Source organism: Thalassophryne amazonica, chromosome 12 (genome assembly GCF_902500255.1).
Source record: "Thalassophryne amazonica chromosome 12, fThaAma1.1, whole genome shotgun sequence".
Taxonomy (NCBI): domain Eukaryota; kingdom Metazoa; phylum Chordata; class Actinopteri; order Batrachoidiformes; family Batrachoididae; genus Thalassophryne; species Thalassophryne amazonica.
In genome coordinates, this window is record NC_047114.1 from 37,775,934 (window position 1) to 37,789,388 (window position 13,455).

Consider the following 13,455-nt stretch of genomic DNA (forward strand, 5'->3'; position numbering starts at 1 on the left):
ATTGAAAGATGGGGCATTATTGTTCCCTTTTAATCAACTTCTCAGGAAATAATGCATAGCCCTAATTCAAGAATGTGGCTAAAAAGTTGGAATTTAGTTTGTTGTTAATATATTTGAAGGCAAGTTGACAGTGCTGTACGCGACAGCGTGCACCCCTCTAGCCGTCATTTACAGTTTCCATTGGAGTTCTGCTTGACCAGTTTTTTTCCTCTTTGATTTGAAGCGTTCATTAGATCAACCTGGTGCTGCTGGATGCAGTGTCCCTACTGTCCTGACCTGATTGTCCTCCTGAGACAATGAACACCCTGTCAGCTTGAAGCCTCCTCGCTCGGCTCCTTCTCATCATCATCCTTCTTCTCTGCTCCCGTCTTCTTCTAAGGTATTGTAGGCAGCTGTAGCCCACAACAGCCAGTGCCATACCTCCTCCTGCAGACAACATCACCAAACCAGACACCAGCATATCCCAGGTGTCTGGGCCCTGGGTGACTTGGTTGCCGGCTGTCACCACACAGAGTAGCACAGTCCCACATAGCATCAGCACCAGCCCCACAGCCAGAATCAGCACCGGATCCGCCAGGCCGCCGCTCCTCAGCTGCTCTATCCGACGTCGACTGCGCACACAATTCATATCCTGAATGGCAGAGCTAAGGAGTTGCTTGAGGAGAACAGCGAGAGCCAGAAGACAGAGCGTGGTGCCCACCCCGAGGCGCCATTCTCCGGACAGACTAGTGGTGGTGGATAGGAGGCCCACTCCGCCAAAGCCCAGCCCCAGAACCAAAACCACAGAGGTACAGTAACACAGCAGGGAGTTGCGCGGCTCTCTGAACCACCACAACTCCACCTGATCATCTAGCACGCGTCGCTGGATAGGAACGGGATCCAGACGGAGGCTTTGAAGAAGTCGCAGATTGTGGTGTTGTTGATAGAAAGCCATGGCAGTGGTCTGAGTGAGTCTCCTCCTCTCCACTCACAGCTCAGCAAGGCCACACTCAGACTGACATCTAATAATGAACAAAATTCAAACAACGATGAGCCATAAGGCATTTTTTCTGCTTCAGATTATTTTGTGCACAATTTTCAACATTTCTATGCTTAAAATAAATCTAAAGGTCCCATATTATACATGGGAAAGTGACTGAGTGAGTGAGTTAGATGAGGTGGTGGAGAGTGAACTTAAGTGGTGATTGGAGCAGATGTCAGTGGACATGTTGGTGACAGGAACAGAGGGAATGGGTAGATATGGTATCAAGGAGAGGAACGTGGAAGAGCAGATGGTGGTAGAATTTGCAAAAAGGATGCAAATGGCTAATAAATAATTATTTTAAGAAGAAGTAGGAGCACAGGGTGGAATACAAGATTGAACAGAGGTGTGCACCTATTCTGTATAAGAGATATAACCTAAAATAAATTGGAGACTATAAGGTGGTGACACCAGACGTAGCTCAACAGCCAGGGATGGTCATTTGTAGGATGACTTTAGAGGTGAAGAGGAGGAAGAGAGTGAGAACTGCACAAAAGATTAGATGATGGAAGCTGAAGAAGGAAGACTGTGTTATGGACACTGGATACCTGCAAGAGTGAAAGGGAAAGTTTACAAAACATCGTGACACCAGCTATGTTGTACGGCTTCAAGGTGGTGGAAGCTAACAAATACAAGAGGCAGAGCTGGAGCTGGCGGAGTTGAAGATGCTGTGATTTGCTTTGTAAGTGACAAGAATAGACAGGATTAGGAACGAACATATCAGAGGGACAGCACAGGTAGGATGGTTTGAGGACAAAGTCAGAGAGGTGAAATTGAGAATGATGAACCCAGGTTATAGTAAAATGACTAGGGAGGAGGGAGAAGGGGACAATAAGTAATGGACTGCACTGATACAACACTTTTCTGTTCAAAATGCTTTCCAGTGGTGCATCACAATCACACATCCAACAATGTCAGGGTGCTCCCATGGAAAGTGCTGACTATGCACTGGGAACAAATTATGGATTAAGGCCCTTGCCTGAGGACTCTGAGTGATTTGCCAATTTGAACTGAGGATCCTCTGGTCACACAAGCTCATCACTTAATCCACTTGCCCATCAGCCCCCCCCCCCCCACTGTCTACAAATTGCACCACCAAGTTTACAAATCCCATTAATGCCAATCATTCCCAGGTCACTCCACAGCTTTTACCCATTTACAGCTGAGTTCACTGGGGTGATACATCACAAGTGTCTTGTCCGATGATGCAGGTGACCTCAAGTCCCAAGTGTTTAGGTTGGTAGTTTAACTGCTATGCTGCATCGCCACCTCAAGACACCCATCTTCATCTCTCTCCCACAGAAAATATGAACTGACTTGTGAAGTAAGAAGACCAAATATGAACTTCTGTGCCACATGTAACAGGTGTATGACATAAGCCATTTCAGACCTATTTATTTTTTAATCAGTGAACTACTGCATGTGCACTGAATTATATGACTTTGTGGGTGTTTAACATGAAGCACCAATCATGTAGACATAAAGTAATCTGATTTAATGCGGCCCCTTTAAATGAAGTGTGAACAGCTGCTCACCTGGAGTTGGACTGGTGTCACGTGCTTATCTACATCCCACCAGTCCGTCATGGTCAAAATGCTCCACTGTTTATTTTGGAAAATCCCACAGCTGTTGACACTGGTGCATCATGCTGCTGGACAGACATCCTTTGGAGTTTTATGCAAAGATAATCCACCATCAATCACTGTCTCCTGGTGATAGGTTGTGATCTTCAACTGCATCAGGGGGATTGAAGTGTGAAAATCTTCTCAGCATCGATGGTAGAAGCGTTCTGACTTGGTGCACAAGAATCCAAAGGTTCCTGCGGTATAAAAGCCATTGCAGGTGATGCTGTGATGAACAGTGCTCGTGATGCTGACATCCTGACTACATCTTAGCTGCACAGCCCATCCATGTACCGCCGGTGCCAGGCAGAACTCCCTCCCCTCTCACCATGCATGTGCTCCATCTCATCTGGTTAAGTGGAGACATGCCAGCTGCAATAGCAGTGTGGGATCATGATTTGGAAGGAGATTGGGCACATTGTCCACCATGTCCCTGTAAACAATGGGCTGAGGGATGAATACAGTGACGGTGCTGCAGAGGACGGGTGGTGTCTGAGCGGTGAAGGGGTGCTGCGTTGTTGAGTGATGTCAGTGAGTGTGCTGATAATGGTGTTTCTGTGATCCTCAGGATAGCGTCACTCACACTGAGCTGGCCCGCTTGGGCCCAGTCACAGCGCATGTGGCCCCTCGTCCTGTGAGATGCACACTGACTCACGCCTGGTGATCTGTTTCTTCAAGTTCCGTATCATTCCAGATCACATTTCAGCACAAACATTATTATCTCCACAGAGCTGGTGAGGTGATCAGTCTGTGTGTTAGCAGGACATCTCCAAAAGATAATTACGTCCGATTATCTCTTTAACATTGCTCAATTTCACAAGACCTCACTTTATGGCATTGTAAAGATCTAGAGATATCTTCCATCAAAGGAGAGTACATGCCATGGTGGTGGGCCCTCAGGGCCAGCAAGTCAACCAATCAACATTTATTTCTATAGTCCTTTACAGCTACCAGACAGTGTCCAAAGTGTTTTACAGTCAAATCAAGGAAAAATAAAACAAACACGCAATAAAATTAGAGGCCCATTAAAAACAAAACACTTGCTATTAAAAGCCAGTTTTAATAAATGCTAAGTCTTGAGCTTTGATTTAAAAAGTGCTCTGTCAGAAATAGTGCATAAATCAGGTTGTTCCACAGTCTGGGTTCAGCTAAAGGAAAAAAAAAAATGAATAAATGAATAAATGAATTTATTCAGCACGCACATAAACAAAACAAAATACCAACATAAACTCTTACTAACATACATAAAAAAAACAAACAAAAGAAAAATACAACAATAACTCAGTTTCTCAAATTAGGTGCAGCCGAAAGGGCATGGGCTGAAGCAAAAGCTTATAAACGCCCACCCCGTACACCGTACACCCGTTACCATCCACAGTTAAATACACTCAAATAAGATAGAAATCAGAAAACAACATAACTAAACAGAATAGAACAATTTCATATTTACATTTTACATTTACATTTTATATCTACATTAGAATATAGTTAGGTACTAACAACTGCATCAATGGCATTCCATTATTTTCAGTTCATTTAAAGTTTAACACATTTTTACCTTCTAAGCAATTACAAATAGTCTTGCACCCTGATCATTACTGACATAATGTCATACACCAAATACTGTTCAATGTCTATACAATCGTCTACACTTCTTACTAACTCTATAAACATTTTTACTCATTTGTGTACTGTGCTAACATAATTTCTTTATATTTCTTTTTGAACTTATAAATGTTTCCACACAATTTAATGTGGTTATCCAAATGATTCCATAATTTAACTCCACATACCGACACACACCAACTTTTCAGAGTAGTTCTTACATAATTTACTATAAAGTTACCACATCCCCTCAATCCATACTGTCCTTCTTTCTTACAGAACAGTTTCTGTATATTACATGGCAGTTCATTTTTACTGGCTTTAAACATTAGTAATGCAGTATGAAACTTTACCAAATCAGTCATTTTTAATAATTTTGACCTGATAAACAATTCATTTGTGTGGTCTAGATATCCTACTTTATGCAAAATTCTAACTGCGCGTTTTTGTAATATAACGAGGGGATGAAGTGAACTCTTATAGTTGTTACCCCATACTTCTATACAGTAAGTTAAATAAGGCAAAATCAATGTACAATATAACACTCGAAGGGCATCATGCTCCAACAAATATTTAACTTTATTAATAACTGCGAGACTTTTGGAAACTTTACTCTGTATATATCTAATGTGCTTTTTCCAGCTTATTTTTTCATCTATTATTGTTGGGAAAGTGTAGTAACACGGACCCACAACAGGGGGCGTAAATGAACGGACAATGGAAGGAGTCAAATTATAACACTTTACTGTTGTGAATGACACAACCAAACACAGCAGATTACAGAATGTGCACAAGTCAATCAATAAAGGTGTCGTGTGGGCAGGCTCGACGATAGGAGACGCCCGTCTGGAAACGAACCGGAACCACACGATTTCCACTGCCACCGAACCCGAGGAATACCGGAGCCGCCAAGTCCCGAAGTCCCCAGGTGGCCACGGTCACGGCGTGTCGGATCTGGTACTCTTGTAGAAAATGATATCTCGGCAATGTGGTGGAGGTGTCTTCCTGCTTTTATTCCAGATGTGGATGAGATGATCAGTGACAGCTGTCATGGATGATGGGTGACAGCTGTCACCACGGCTTGTTCCTGAGGCGGCAGCGCCCCTCGTGCCTGAAGCCCGCACTTCAGGCAGGGCACCCTCTGGTGGTGGGCCAGCAGTACCTCCTCTTCTGGCGGCCCACACAACAGGACTCCCCCCTCAACTGGCGCCCGACCAGGCTTGTTCGGGTGGCGACGATAGAAATCGACCAGGAGGGCCGGGTCCAGGATGAAGCTCCTCTTCACCCAGGAGCGTTCTTCGGGTCCATAGCCCTCCCAGTCCACCAAATACTGAAAGCCCCGGCCCATTCGACGGATGTCCAAGAGCCGCGTACTGTCCAAGCCGGCTCCCCATTGATAATACGGGCAGGAGGCCGCGCCGGACCGGGTGCACAGAGGGGTGAGGTGTGATGCGGTTTGATTCTGGAGACATGGAAGACCGGATGGATCCGCAGTGAGGCCGGAAGTTGGAGCCTCACTGCGGTAGGACTGAGGACCTTGAGGATGGTGAAGGGTCCAATGAAGCGGTCTTTCAGTTTGGGAGACTCGACCTGTAGTGGAATGTCCTTGGTGGAAAGCCATACCTCCTGCCCGGGCTGGTATGCGGGGGCCGGGGACCGTCGACGGTCTGCATGGGCTTTAGCCCTCGTCCGGGCCCTCAACAAGGCCGAACGGGCGATGCGCCACACCCGACGGCATCTCCGCAGGTGGGCCTGGACCGAGGGCACACCGACCTCTCCCTCCACCAAAGGAAACAAAGGGGGTTGGTACCCCAGACACACCTCGAACGGGGAGAGGCCGGTGGCAGAGGACACTTGGCTGTTATGAGCGTACTCGATCCAGGCCAGATGATCACTCCAAGCCGTCGGGTGTGCGGAGGTCGTGCACCTAAGGGCCTGCTCCAACTCTTGGTTGGCCCGTTCGGCCTGTCCATTAGTCTGTGGGTGATACCCAGACGAGAGGCTTACGGTGGCCCCCAGTTCCCGGCAGAAACTTCTCCACACCTGCGAGGAGAACTGGGGACCACGATCCGAAACGATGTCTGTAGGTATCCCATGCAGCCGGACGACATGGTGGACCAGGAGATCCGCTGTCTCCTGCGCCGACGGGAGCTTCGGGAGGGCCACGAAGTGGGCCGCCTTGGAGAATCGGTCCACTATCGTGAGAATGGTGGTGTGTCCCCGGGACGGCGGGAGGCCGTGACAAAATCCAGACCGATGTGGGACCAGGGGCGGTGAGGCACAGGAAGTGGCTGTAGGAGTCCCTGTGCCTTCTTGTGGTCCGCCTTGCCCCTGGCGCAGGTGGTGCAGGCCTGGATGTAAGCCCGGACATCAGTCTCCAGGGACGCCCACCAGAAGCGCTGCCGGACCACTGCCACGGTCCTACGCACCCCTGGGTGGCAGGAGAGCTTGGACCCATGACAGAAGTCCAGAACGGCAGCTCTGGCCTCTGGTGGGACGTACAATCTGTTTTTCGGTCCTGTTCTGGGATCCGGGCTCCGTGCCAGGGCCTCCCGGACAGTCTTCTCCACGTCCCAGGTTAGGGTAGCCACGATAGTGGACTCCGGTAGGATGGGTTCCGGTGGATCCTACAGCTCGGTCTTGACTTCCCGTTCGTGCACCCGGGACAGGGCATCCGATCTTTGGTTCTTGGTCCCGGGGCGGTAGGTGATCCAGAAGTCAAAACGGCCAAAAAACAGTGACCAGCGGGCTTGCCTGGGATTCAGTCGCTTGGCGGTCCTGATATACTCCAGGTTCCGGTGGTCAGTAAAAACCGTGAAAGGCACTGACGCTCCCTCCAGCAGGTGTCTCCACTCCTCAAGAGCCTCTTTCACCGCAAGGAGCTCTCAATTGCCCACGTCATAGTTCCGCTCTGCTGGGGTCAACCTGCGGGAAAAATAGGTACACGGGTGAAGAACCTTATCGGTTTCTCCGCTCTGGGATAGCACGGCTCCTATCTCTGAGTCAGAGGCGTCCACTTCAACCACAAACTGGCGACTAGGATCGGGCTGCACCAAGACAGGTGCAGTCGAGAAGCGCTGTTTCAACTCCCTGAATGCGGCATCGCACCGATCCGACCAGGTGAAGGGAACTTTTGGTGAGGTCAGGGCTGTCAGGAGGCTAACTACCTGACTATACCCCTTAATGAACCTCCTGTAAAAATTTGCGAAGCCGAGGAACTGTTGCAGCTTCCTACAGCTAGTAGGTTGGGGCCAGTGTTAAGGATTTTATATATATATATATATATATATGTTATCACTGTTAAACATTTGTACCTTTGTCTTCTTTCTTATGAAAACATTATTGTGCTGTTATGCACCTGTCTTAAAAGTAACCCTGAGAATGTATTTGTTATTCAACTTTGTTTTAGCATGCTGGGGTCAGTCTGAACTGGGAGTAAAAGAACTGGAGGTTGTTTTGACCGTTGTGAAATTATGGCCTTGTGATATGTGATGCTTAGTGTGAAGAACAGGACACTCCAGGCAGATGCAGAACAGATGATAAGTGCAACAGACGAACGAGATGTGCTGACCTCCATTGATAAGATTAAAGAAACTGTTTTTCCACGCAGATGCACTTATTGACGCATGTGTTTGTTTTACTTGAAGAAACTTGTCATGCGCTGTTCTTTCCCCCCCCCCTTAGGACAAGTTTCACAATGTGGGTAGGGCTTTCTCATAATAAAAAGAGTGAGCAGGCGCAGCAGTCCTTAGTGCTTTCAGTGGTACCACGTGTACGGACTGTTTGCACTCCTCGCGAGATAAATTTGACTTTCTGTCTCACTGGTGTTTTTTGACTCTGTTTGTCTTGTTAAAAGTTTTAAGAATGTTTGGAGGAGAAAATACCCAACATTGACTGGGGGCTCAGTCCGGGAGCTCAACAATACCGGAGGTGTCCGGCGGGGGTCGCCAAGTCCAGACGTAAATCCTTGGCCAAGGTCCGATCGATTGATCGTGTCTGCAATTGTCGACCGCCGTTGGCATCGTCTGGTTAATGAGATTTTCCCGAAGAAGACAGACAGGAAGTCGAGTCAGTGAGTAAAATTTCTTTGTAACAGTACTGAGTGAGTGGTGATCAGATCACATAAACAGTTCAATTCCGCAAGCGATGATACAGAATCGTCTGTTAATGAAACACAGTTAAACTCTGTAAGGAGGTCGGACTCCTCTACGATGGCGAGGAACGCACGTAGTTAAATTCCGAAGGAGGGTGCGGACTCCTCTGTTTATATACGCGTACCGGTAGGGAATAAAAGTGTGATCACATAAACAGTTAAACTCCGTAAGCGATGGCGTGGAATCGTCTGTTAATGTAAAGCAGTTAAACTCCGCGAGGAGGGCGGACTCCTCTACGGTTGCGAGGAGCGCACGTAGTTAAATTCCGGAAGGAGGGTACGGACTCCTCTGTTTTAAATACGAAGTAATAACGGTTTTGGGAATAAAAGTGTGAAAGTGTAATACTTTGGACAACGTTAGTGACAACCGTGTGTGGAAGCAGAGGCAAGTGATTCCGCTTCCTACGGGGAGGTGAAAGGAATCAACCACACGACGGCAAATTAATTGTCACGTCCAAAGAAAGTGAAAACTTCAGATTTAGAACACCCTAGGTGTGCCCCCGTCTGAAGTCCAAATTATAACAAGGGATAATAAAAATGGGGGGTAAGACGTCTAAAAATAAGGGAAATTTATCAACTGACGACTGGAAATTTATGGAAGCAAAAAATCCAAGCGCAACTAAGAAATTGGAGACCTGGATTAATAAACATGACTTTGACGGACGACTGAACCTGACTAGTATTCAGAAGTTGAAGGAAAAGTTAGAAAAAGAACATAAAGGTGATGAGAAAAAAAAAAAAAAAAAAAAAACAGCAAGTAGGGGGTGATTTAGTGGCGTTTTGGGAGGAGGAAGCAGAGAAAAGGAGACTAGAAAAAATGAGGAAAGAGAAAGGAGTAGGGAAAGCAGAGAAAAATGTAATAGTACAACAAGAACCACAAGAACCTCAGAAACAGGCGGCAGGACCGTCTGGAAAATCATTATATCCTCAGGTAGAGGACGAACCACAGCATTATGACTTAGCAGTAGGACCAAAAATAAATTATACTGAAATTACCAGGACAGCTCAGAAAGAAGGAGAGCCATGGACAGAGTTTAGATGCAGATTTGAGAGTGTATTTAAGGTCCACAGTGGCATATTGCCAGGAACACCAGTGTATGAAAAACAAATTGAAAAACATTTCACCTGTGAAGCTGACAATGACAGATTTGATTCATGATGGGCAACTCAACAGCCGTCATAACAGTGACAGGTGCCACTGAAGATGTTTTAAAATTGAGATTCACAGGTATGCCATTACATGTGTCACTTTGTAAGCCATATTTGACAGAATGGTAAGATTTGGGACTGATAGTCATGACAGCTTTGTCAGCCACTGATTGGAGCAGAGTTGGACCACGAACGGAGTTCAGCCCATCAACTAAATTGTATAAAGTGCCAGTTAATGTCTCATTGGTGCTGACAGCCGGAACACATATTGATGTGTCCACTTCACAATCCTGAGTGTTTCAGTTGAGTACTGAAGAAGATGATCTTCTTTCTTCAGTACCATCAGGATTGTGGACAACAGGTCCTTCAGACGTAGGACTGATTAAAAATGCACAACCTGTAGTTATAAGACCAAAAACAGAATACAGACCATATGTAAGACAGTATCCATTGAAACCTGATGCAATTGAAGGAATCAGGCCAGTAATAGAGGATTTGTTAACAGCAGGAGTAATAGTGCCATGTCCAGATTCACCATGTAACACACCCATATTTCCTGTAAAAAAGGCTCCGCCCTCAGTGGGGTGGAGAATGATTCAAGATCTGCAGGCAGTAAATACTGCTGTAATTAAAAGAGCACCATGTGTTCCAGATCCACACACCTTGTTAAATTCGCTGAGACCAAATTCTAATAGTTTCTCAGTAATTGACATAAGTAATGCATTTTTTCTCTGTGCCAGTACATCCAGATAGTCAATTTTGGTTTGCTTTTACCTTTAAAGGACAACGATATACATTTACCAGATTACCGCAGGGTTACGCAGAGAGTCCAACTATTTATTCTCAAGTCATGTCAGCATGTTTAGCCAATTTCGTTCCACCGGCAGATAGCCAACTATTAGTGTATGTTGATGACATTCTGATTGCCTCTGACACACGAGAAAACTGCATAACTGACACAGTAGCATTATTGTGTTTCTTATTTAATAATGGCCACAAAGTGAGTAAAAACAAAGTTCAGTTGTGTAGGGATAAAGTAAAATATTTAGGACATGAATTATCAGCCACAGGGCGTACTATCCTGTCTGACAGGAAGGAAGCGATTTTATATGCTCCGAAACCACAAACTAAAAGACAGATGATGTCATTTCTTGGACTGACTAATTACTGCAGGGCATGGATTCCCTACTATGCAGAATTGACTAGTCCACTTTCTGATTTGATGTACAAAGATGATATTTCAATGTCAACCGTGTTGGAATGGAACAAAGAAGCTGAGGAAGCTTTTGTAAAAATAAAACAAACGTTAGTGTCATCTACAGTTTTAACACTACCAGATTATAGTAAACCATTTACTCAAACGGTGGATTGTAAAAATAATTTCATGACAAGTGTCTTAGTACAGTCACATGGTACAAAATTACGACCAGTGGCTTACTATTCTTCCAAATTGGATACAGTAGCAAGTGCATTGCCTCACTGCGTGCGAGCTGTAATTGCAGCCTCTATGGCTGTTCAAAGTAGCAGTAATATTGTTCTATTCCATCAGCTGACATTGAAAGTTCCACATGCAGTTTCTGCACTCCTGTTGCAGACAAACATGAGCTTTTGTCCCCAGCAAGACATCTTTCGTGCATGTCCTTGCTATTATCACAACCACACCTTACGGTAGAGCGCTGTACAACATTGAATCCATCCACATTGATACCTTTACCTGAGGATGGCGAGCCGCACAATTGTCTTGATGTAGCAACAGCCTGTATGAAAGCACGCCCAGACCTCCAGGACACACCCATCCCAAACAGTACAATTGTGTATGTGGATGGTTCATCCAATAAAAATGATTATGGACAAACACAATCTGGATATGCTGTTGTCACAAATTCAGAAGTATTGGATTCTGCTTCATTACCATCGTTATTTTCAGCACAAGCAGCTGAATTGGTTGCTTTAACTGCAGCTTGCTATCTGTTTAAAGGTACGGCTGTAACAATTTATACAGACAGCCAGTACGCTTTCAGCACAGTGCATGTGTTTGCAAAACTGTGGGAAGAGCGTGGAATGGTGACATCATCTGGAAAGCCAGTGACTCATGCCACACTCCTAACTGCACTACTGAAAGCTGTGAAATTGCCTAAACAAATTGCTATATGCAAATGTGCGGCTCACACCAAAGGCTCTGATATAGTTTCACAAGGAAATGATTTTGCTGACAGAGCTGCGAAGGCGGCAGCAGCAGCAGCTTCTTCTATTTTTGTTGTACAGGAAACCCCTCCGGATTTGCATTTAGGTCATACACTGCTTGCTGACATGCAACAGCAGGCAACTGAAAAAGAAAAACAAATGTGGTTAAATAAAGGAGCTACATATGCAAATGATTTGTACTTATGACCACAAAAGAAACCCATATTGCCAAAAAATATGTTTAAATGGGTAGCTATCATGAGCCATGGCGTGACGCATGTCTCATCAGGGGGTATGATATCGCAATTACAATCTATTCTTTGTCTTTATGGGTTCGATGCATATGCAAAACAGCATTGTAGAGCATGCATGACATGTGCAAAACACAACTCACAAGGCAATTTGAGACCCCAAAGAGGCAAATTTCCAACACCACAATATCCCTTTCAAGTATATGGATTATATACAGCTGAGTAAACATGAAGGAAAAGAATTTTGTTTAGTCATAATTGATGCGTTCTCAAAATGGGTAGAATTGTTCCCCACAAAACATGCAGATGCACTTACAGTGGCTAAAGCATTGTGCAAAGACATCATTCCACGATTTGGAATACCAGAAACAGTCTATTCAGATAATGGAGCGCATTTTGTTAATACAATAGTGCAATACGTAGGAGAAGCGCTACAGATTAATCTCAAAAATCATTGTGCTTATCATCCACACAGCGCAGGATTAGTGGAAAGGACAAAGGGCACAATAAAAATAAGATTAAGGAAATGTATAGAAGAGACAAAACGAACCTGGATTGAATGTTTGGACCTAGTAAAATTGTATATGAGAATAACACCAACACCATCAGGGTTAACACCATTTGAGATACTTTATGGATGACCATATCGTCTACCAATTTTGACATGGATACTAAAACAGCAGATGAGGAACAAACATTAGCAAATTTTATGAAAAAGACATTAACGCAGAAAGAGATAACTTAAACACATTTACTGCCGAATAATTTTGATCTTCCACAGGACGGCCTTCCAGTAGTCTAGCCAGGAGACTGGGTGTTCATCAGAGTGATTAAGAGGAAGAACTGGTCCAGTCCTCGTTGGGAAGGTCCATACCAAGTGCTGTTAACAACACCAACTGCAGTAAAGATAGCGGAGAGATCAACGTGGATACATCACTGTAAGATACAGCGTGTGTTGGCTGCCTCCACAGTGTAAGGGGAAGTCTGGCTACAAAGGAAGTCTATTTAATTAGCAATAGATTGTCTCAATGCCAGTGAAGCAGGGAGATCCTTGCACTATTAGGTGAGGTGGTTAACAACACTGTATCCTAGCAATCATGACTGAACTACAGCAGACCCCGGAGCGGCGTGCTCAGCGCCGCCGCTGCCTGACTGTTGGTAGGGCAGCCGGTTGCGTTGTGATCTTAGTGTGTTTCATTGTGATCTTAGTGTGTTTCATGCTCCTCGGATTCCTGGCCTGGTGGTTGACCCAAGAATTGCAGCTCACTGTGGACCGAGCCAGAGAACAACGCAAGCAACGTCAGAAGAGGTTTATTCATAATGTGAATGAGACAGATGGACACCCTCATATATACCATACTAATTTGTGGTACAGAGATGTTCATTTATTGGCTATGGAATTACGTTACTAATTGTTATGTTTGTTCGCAAATACCTATATCCTCAACACACCCAGCTCTGACGGCTAAA

The 13,455-nt window shown here is 45.2% G+C and overlaps 1 protein-coding gene across 1 annotated transcript; it reads right to left on the minus strand.

Annotated features, from left to right (window-relative positions):
- Nucleotides 1–177: 177 nt before the first annotated feature.
- Nucleotides 178–2,694, minus strand: tmem125b (transmembrane protein 125b). The gene is made up of 2 exons (XM_034183599.1): nucleotides 2,570–2,694; nucleotides 178–1,003 (listed from the first exon to the last, which is right to left on the minus strand). The coding sequence occupies exon 2, from the start codon at nucleotides 932–934 to the stop codon at nucleotides 230–232; it is 705 nt and encodes a 234-aa protein (XP_034039490.1). The 5' UTR covers nucleotides 935–1,003; nucleotides 2,570–2,694; the 3' UTR covers nucleotides 178–229.
- Nucleotides 2,695–13,455: the final 10,761 nt, after the last annotated feature.

Bases quoted from the DNA above. Each gene is read 5' to 3' on its own strand.
- tmem125b (XM_034183599.1), bottom strand. From the start codon at position 934: ATGGCTTTCTATCAACAACACCACAATCTGCGACTTCTTCAAAGCCTC.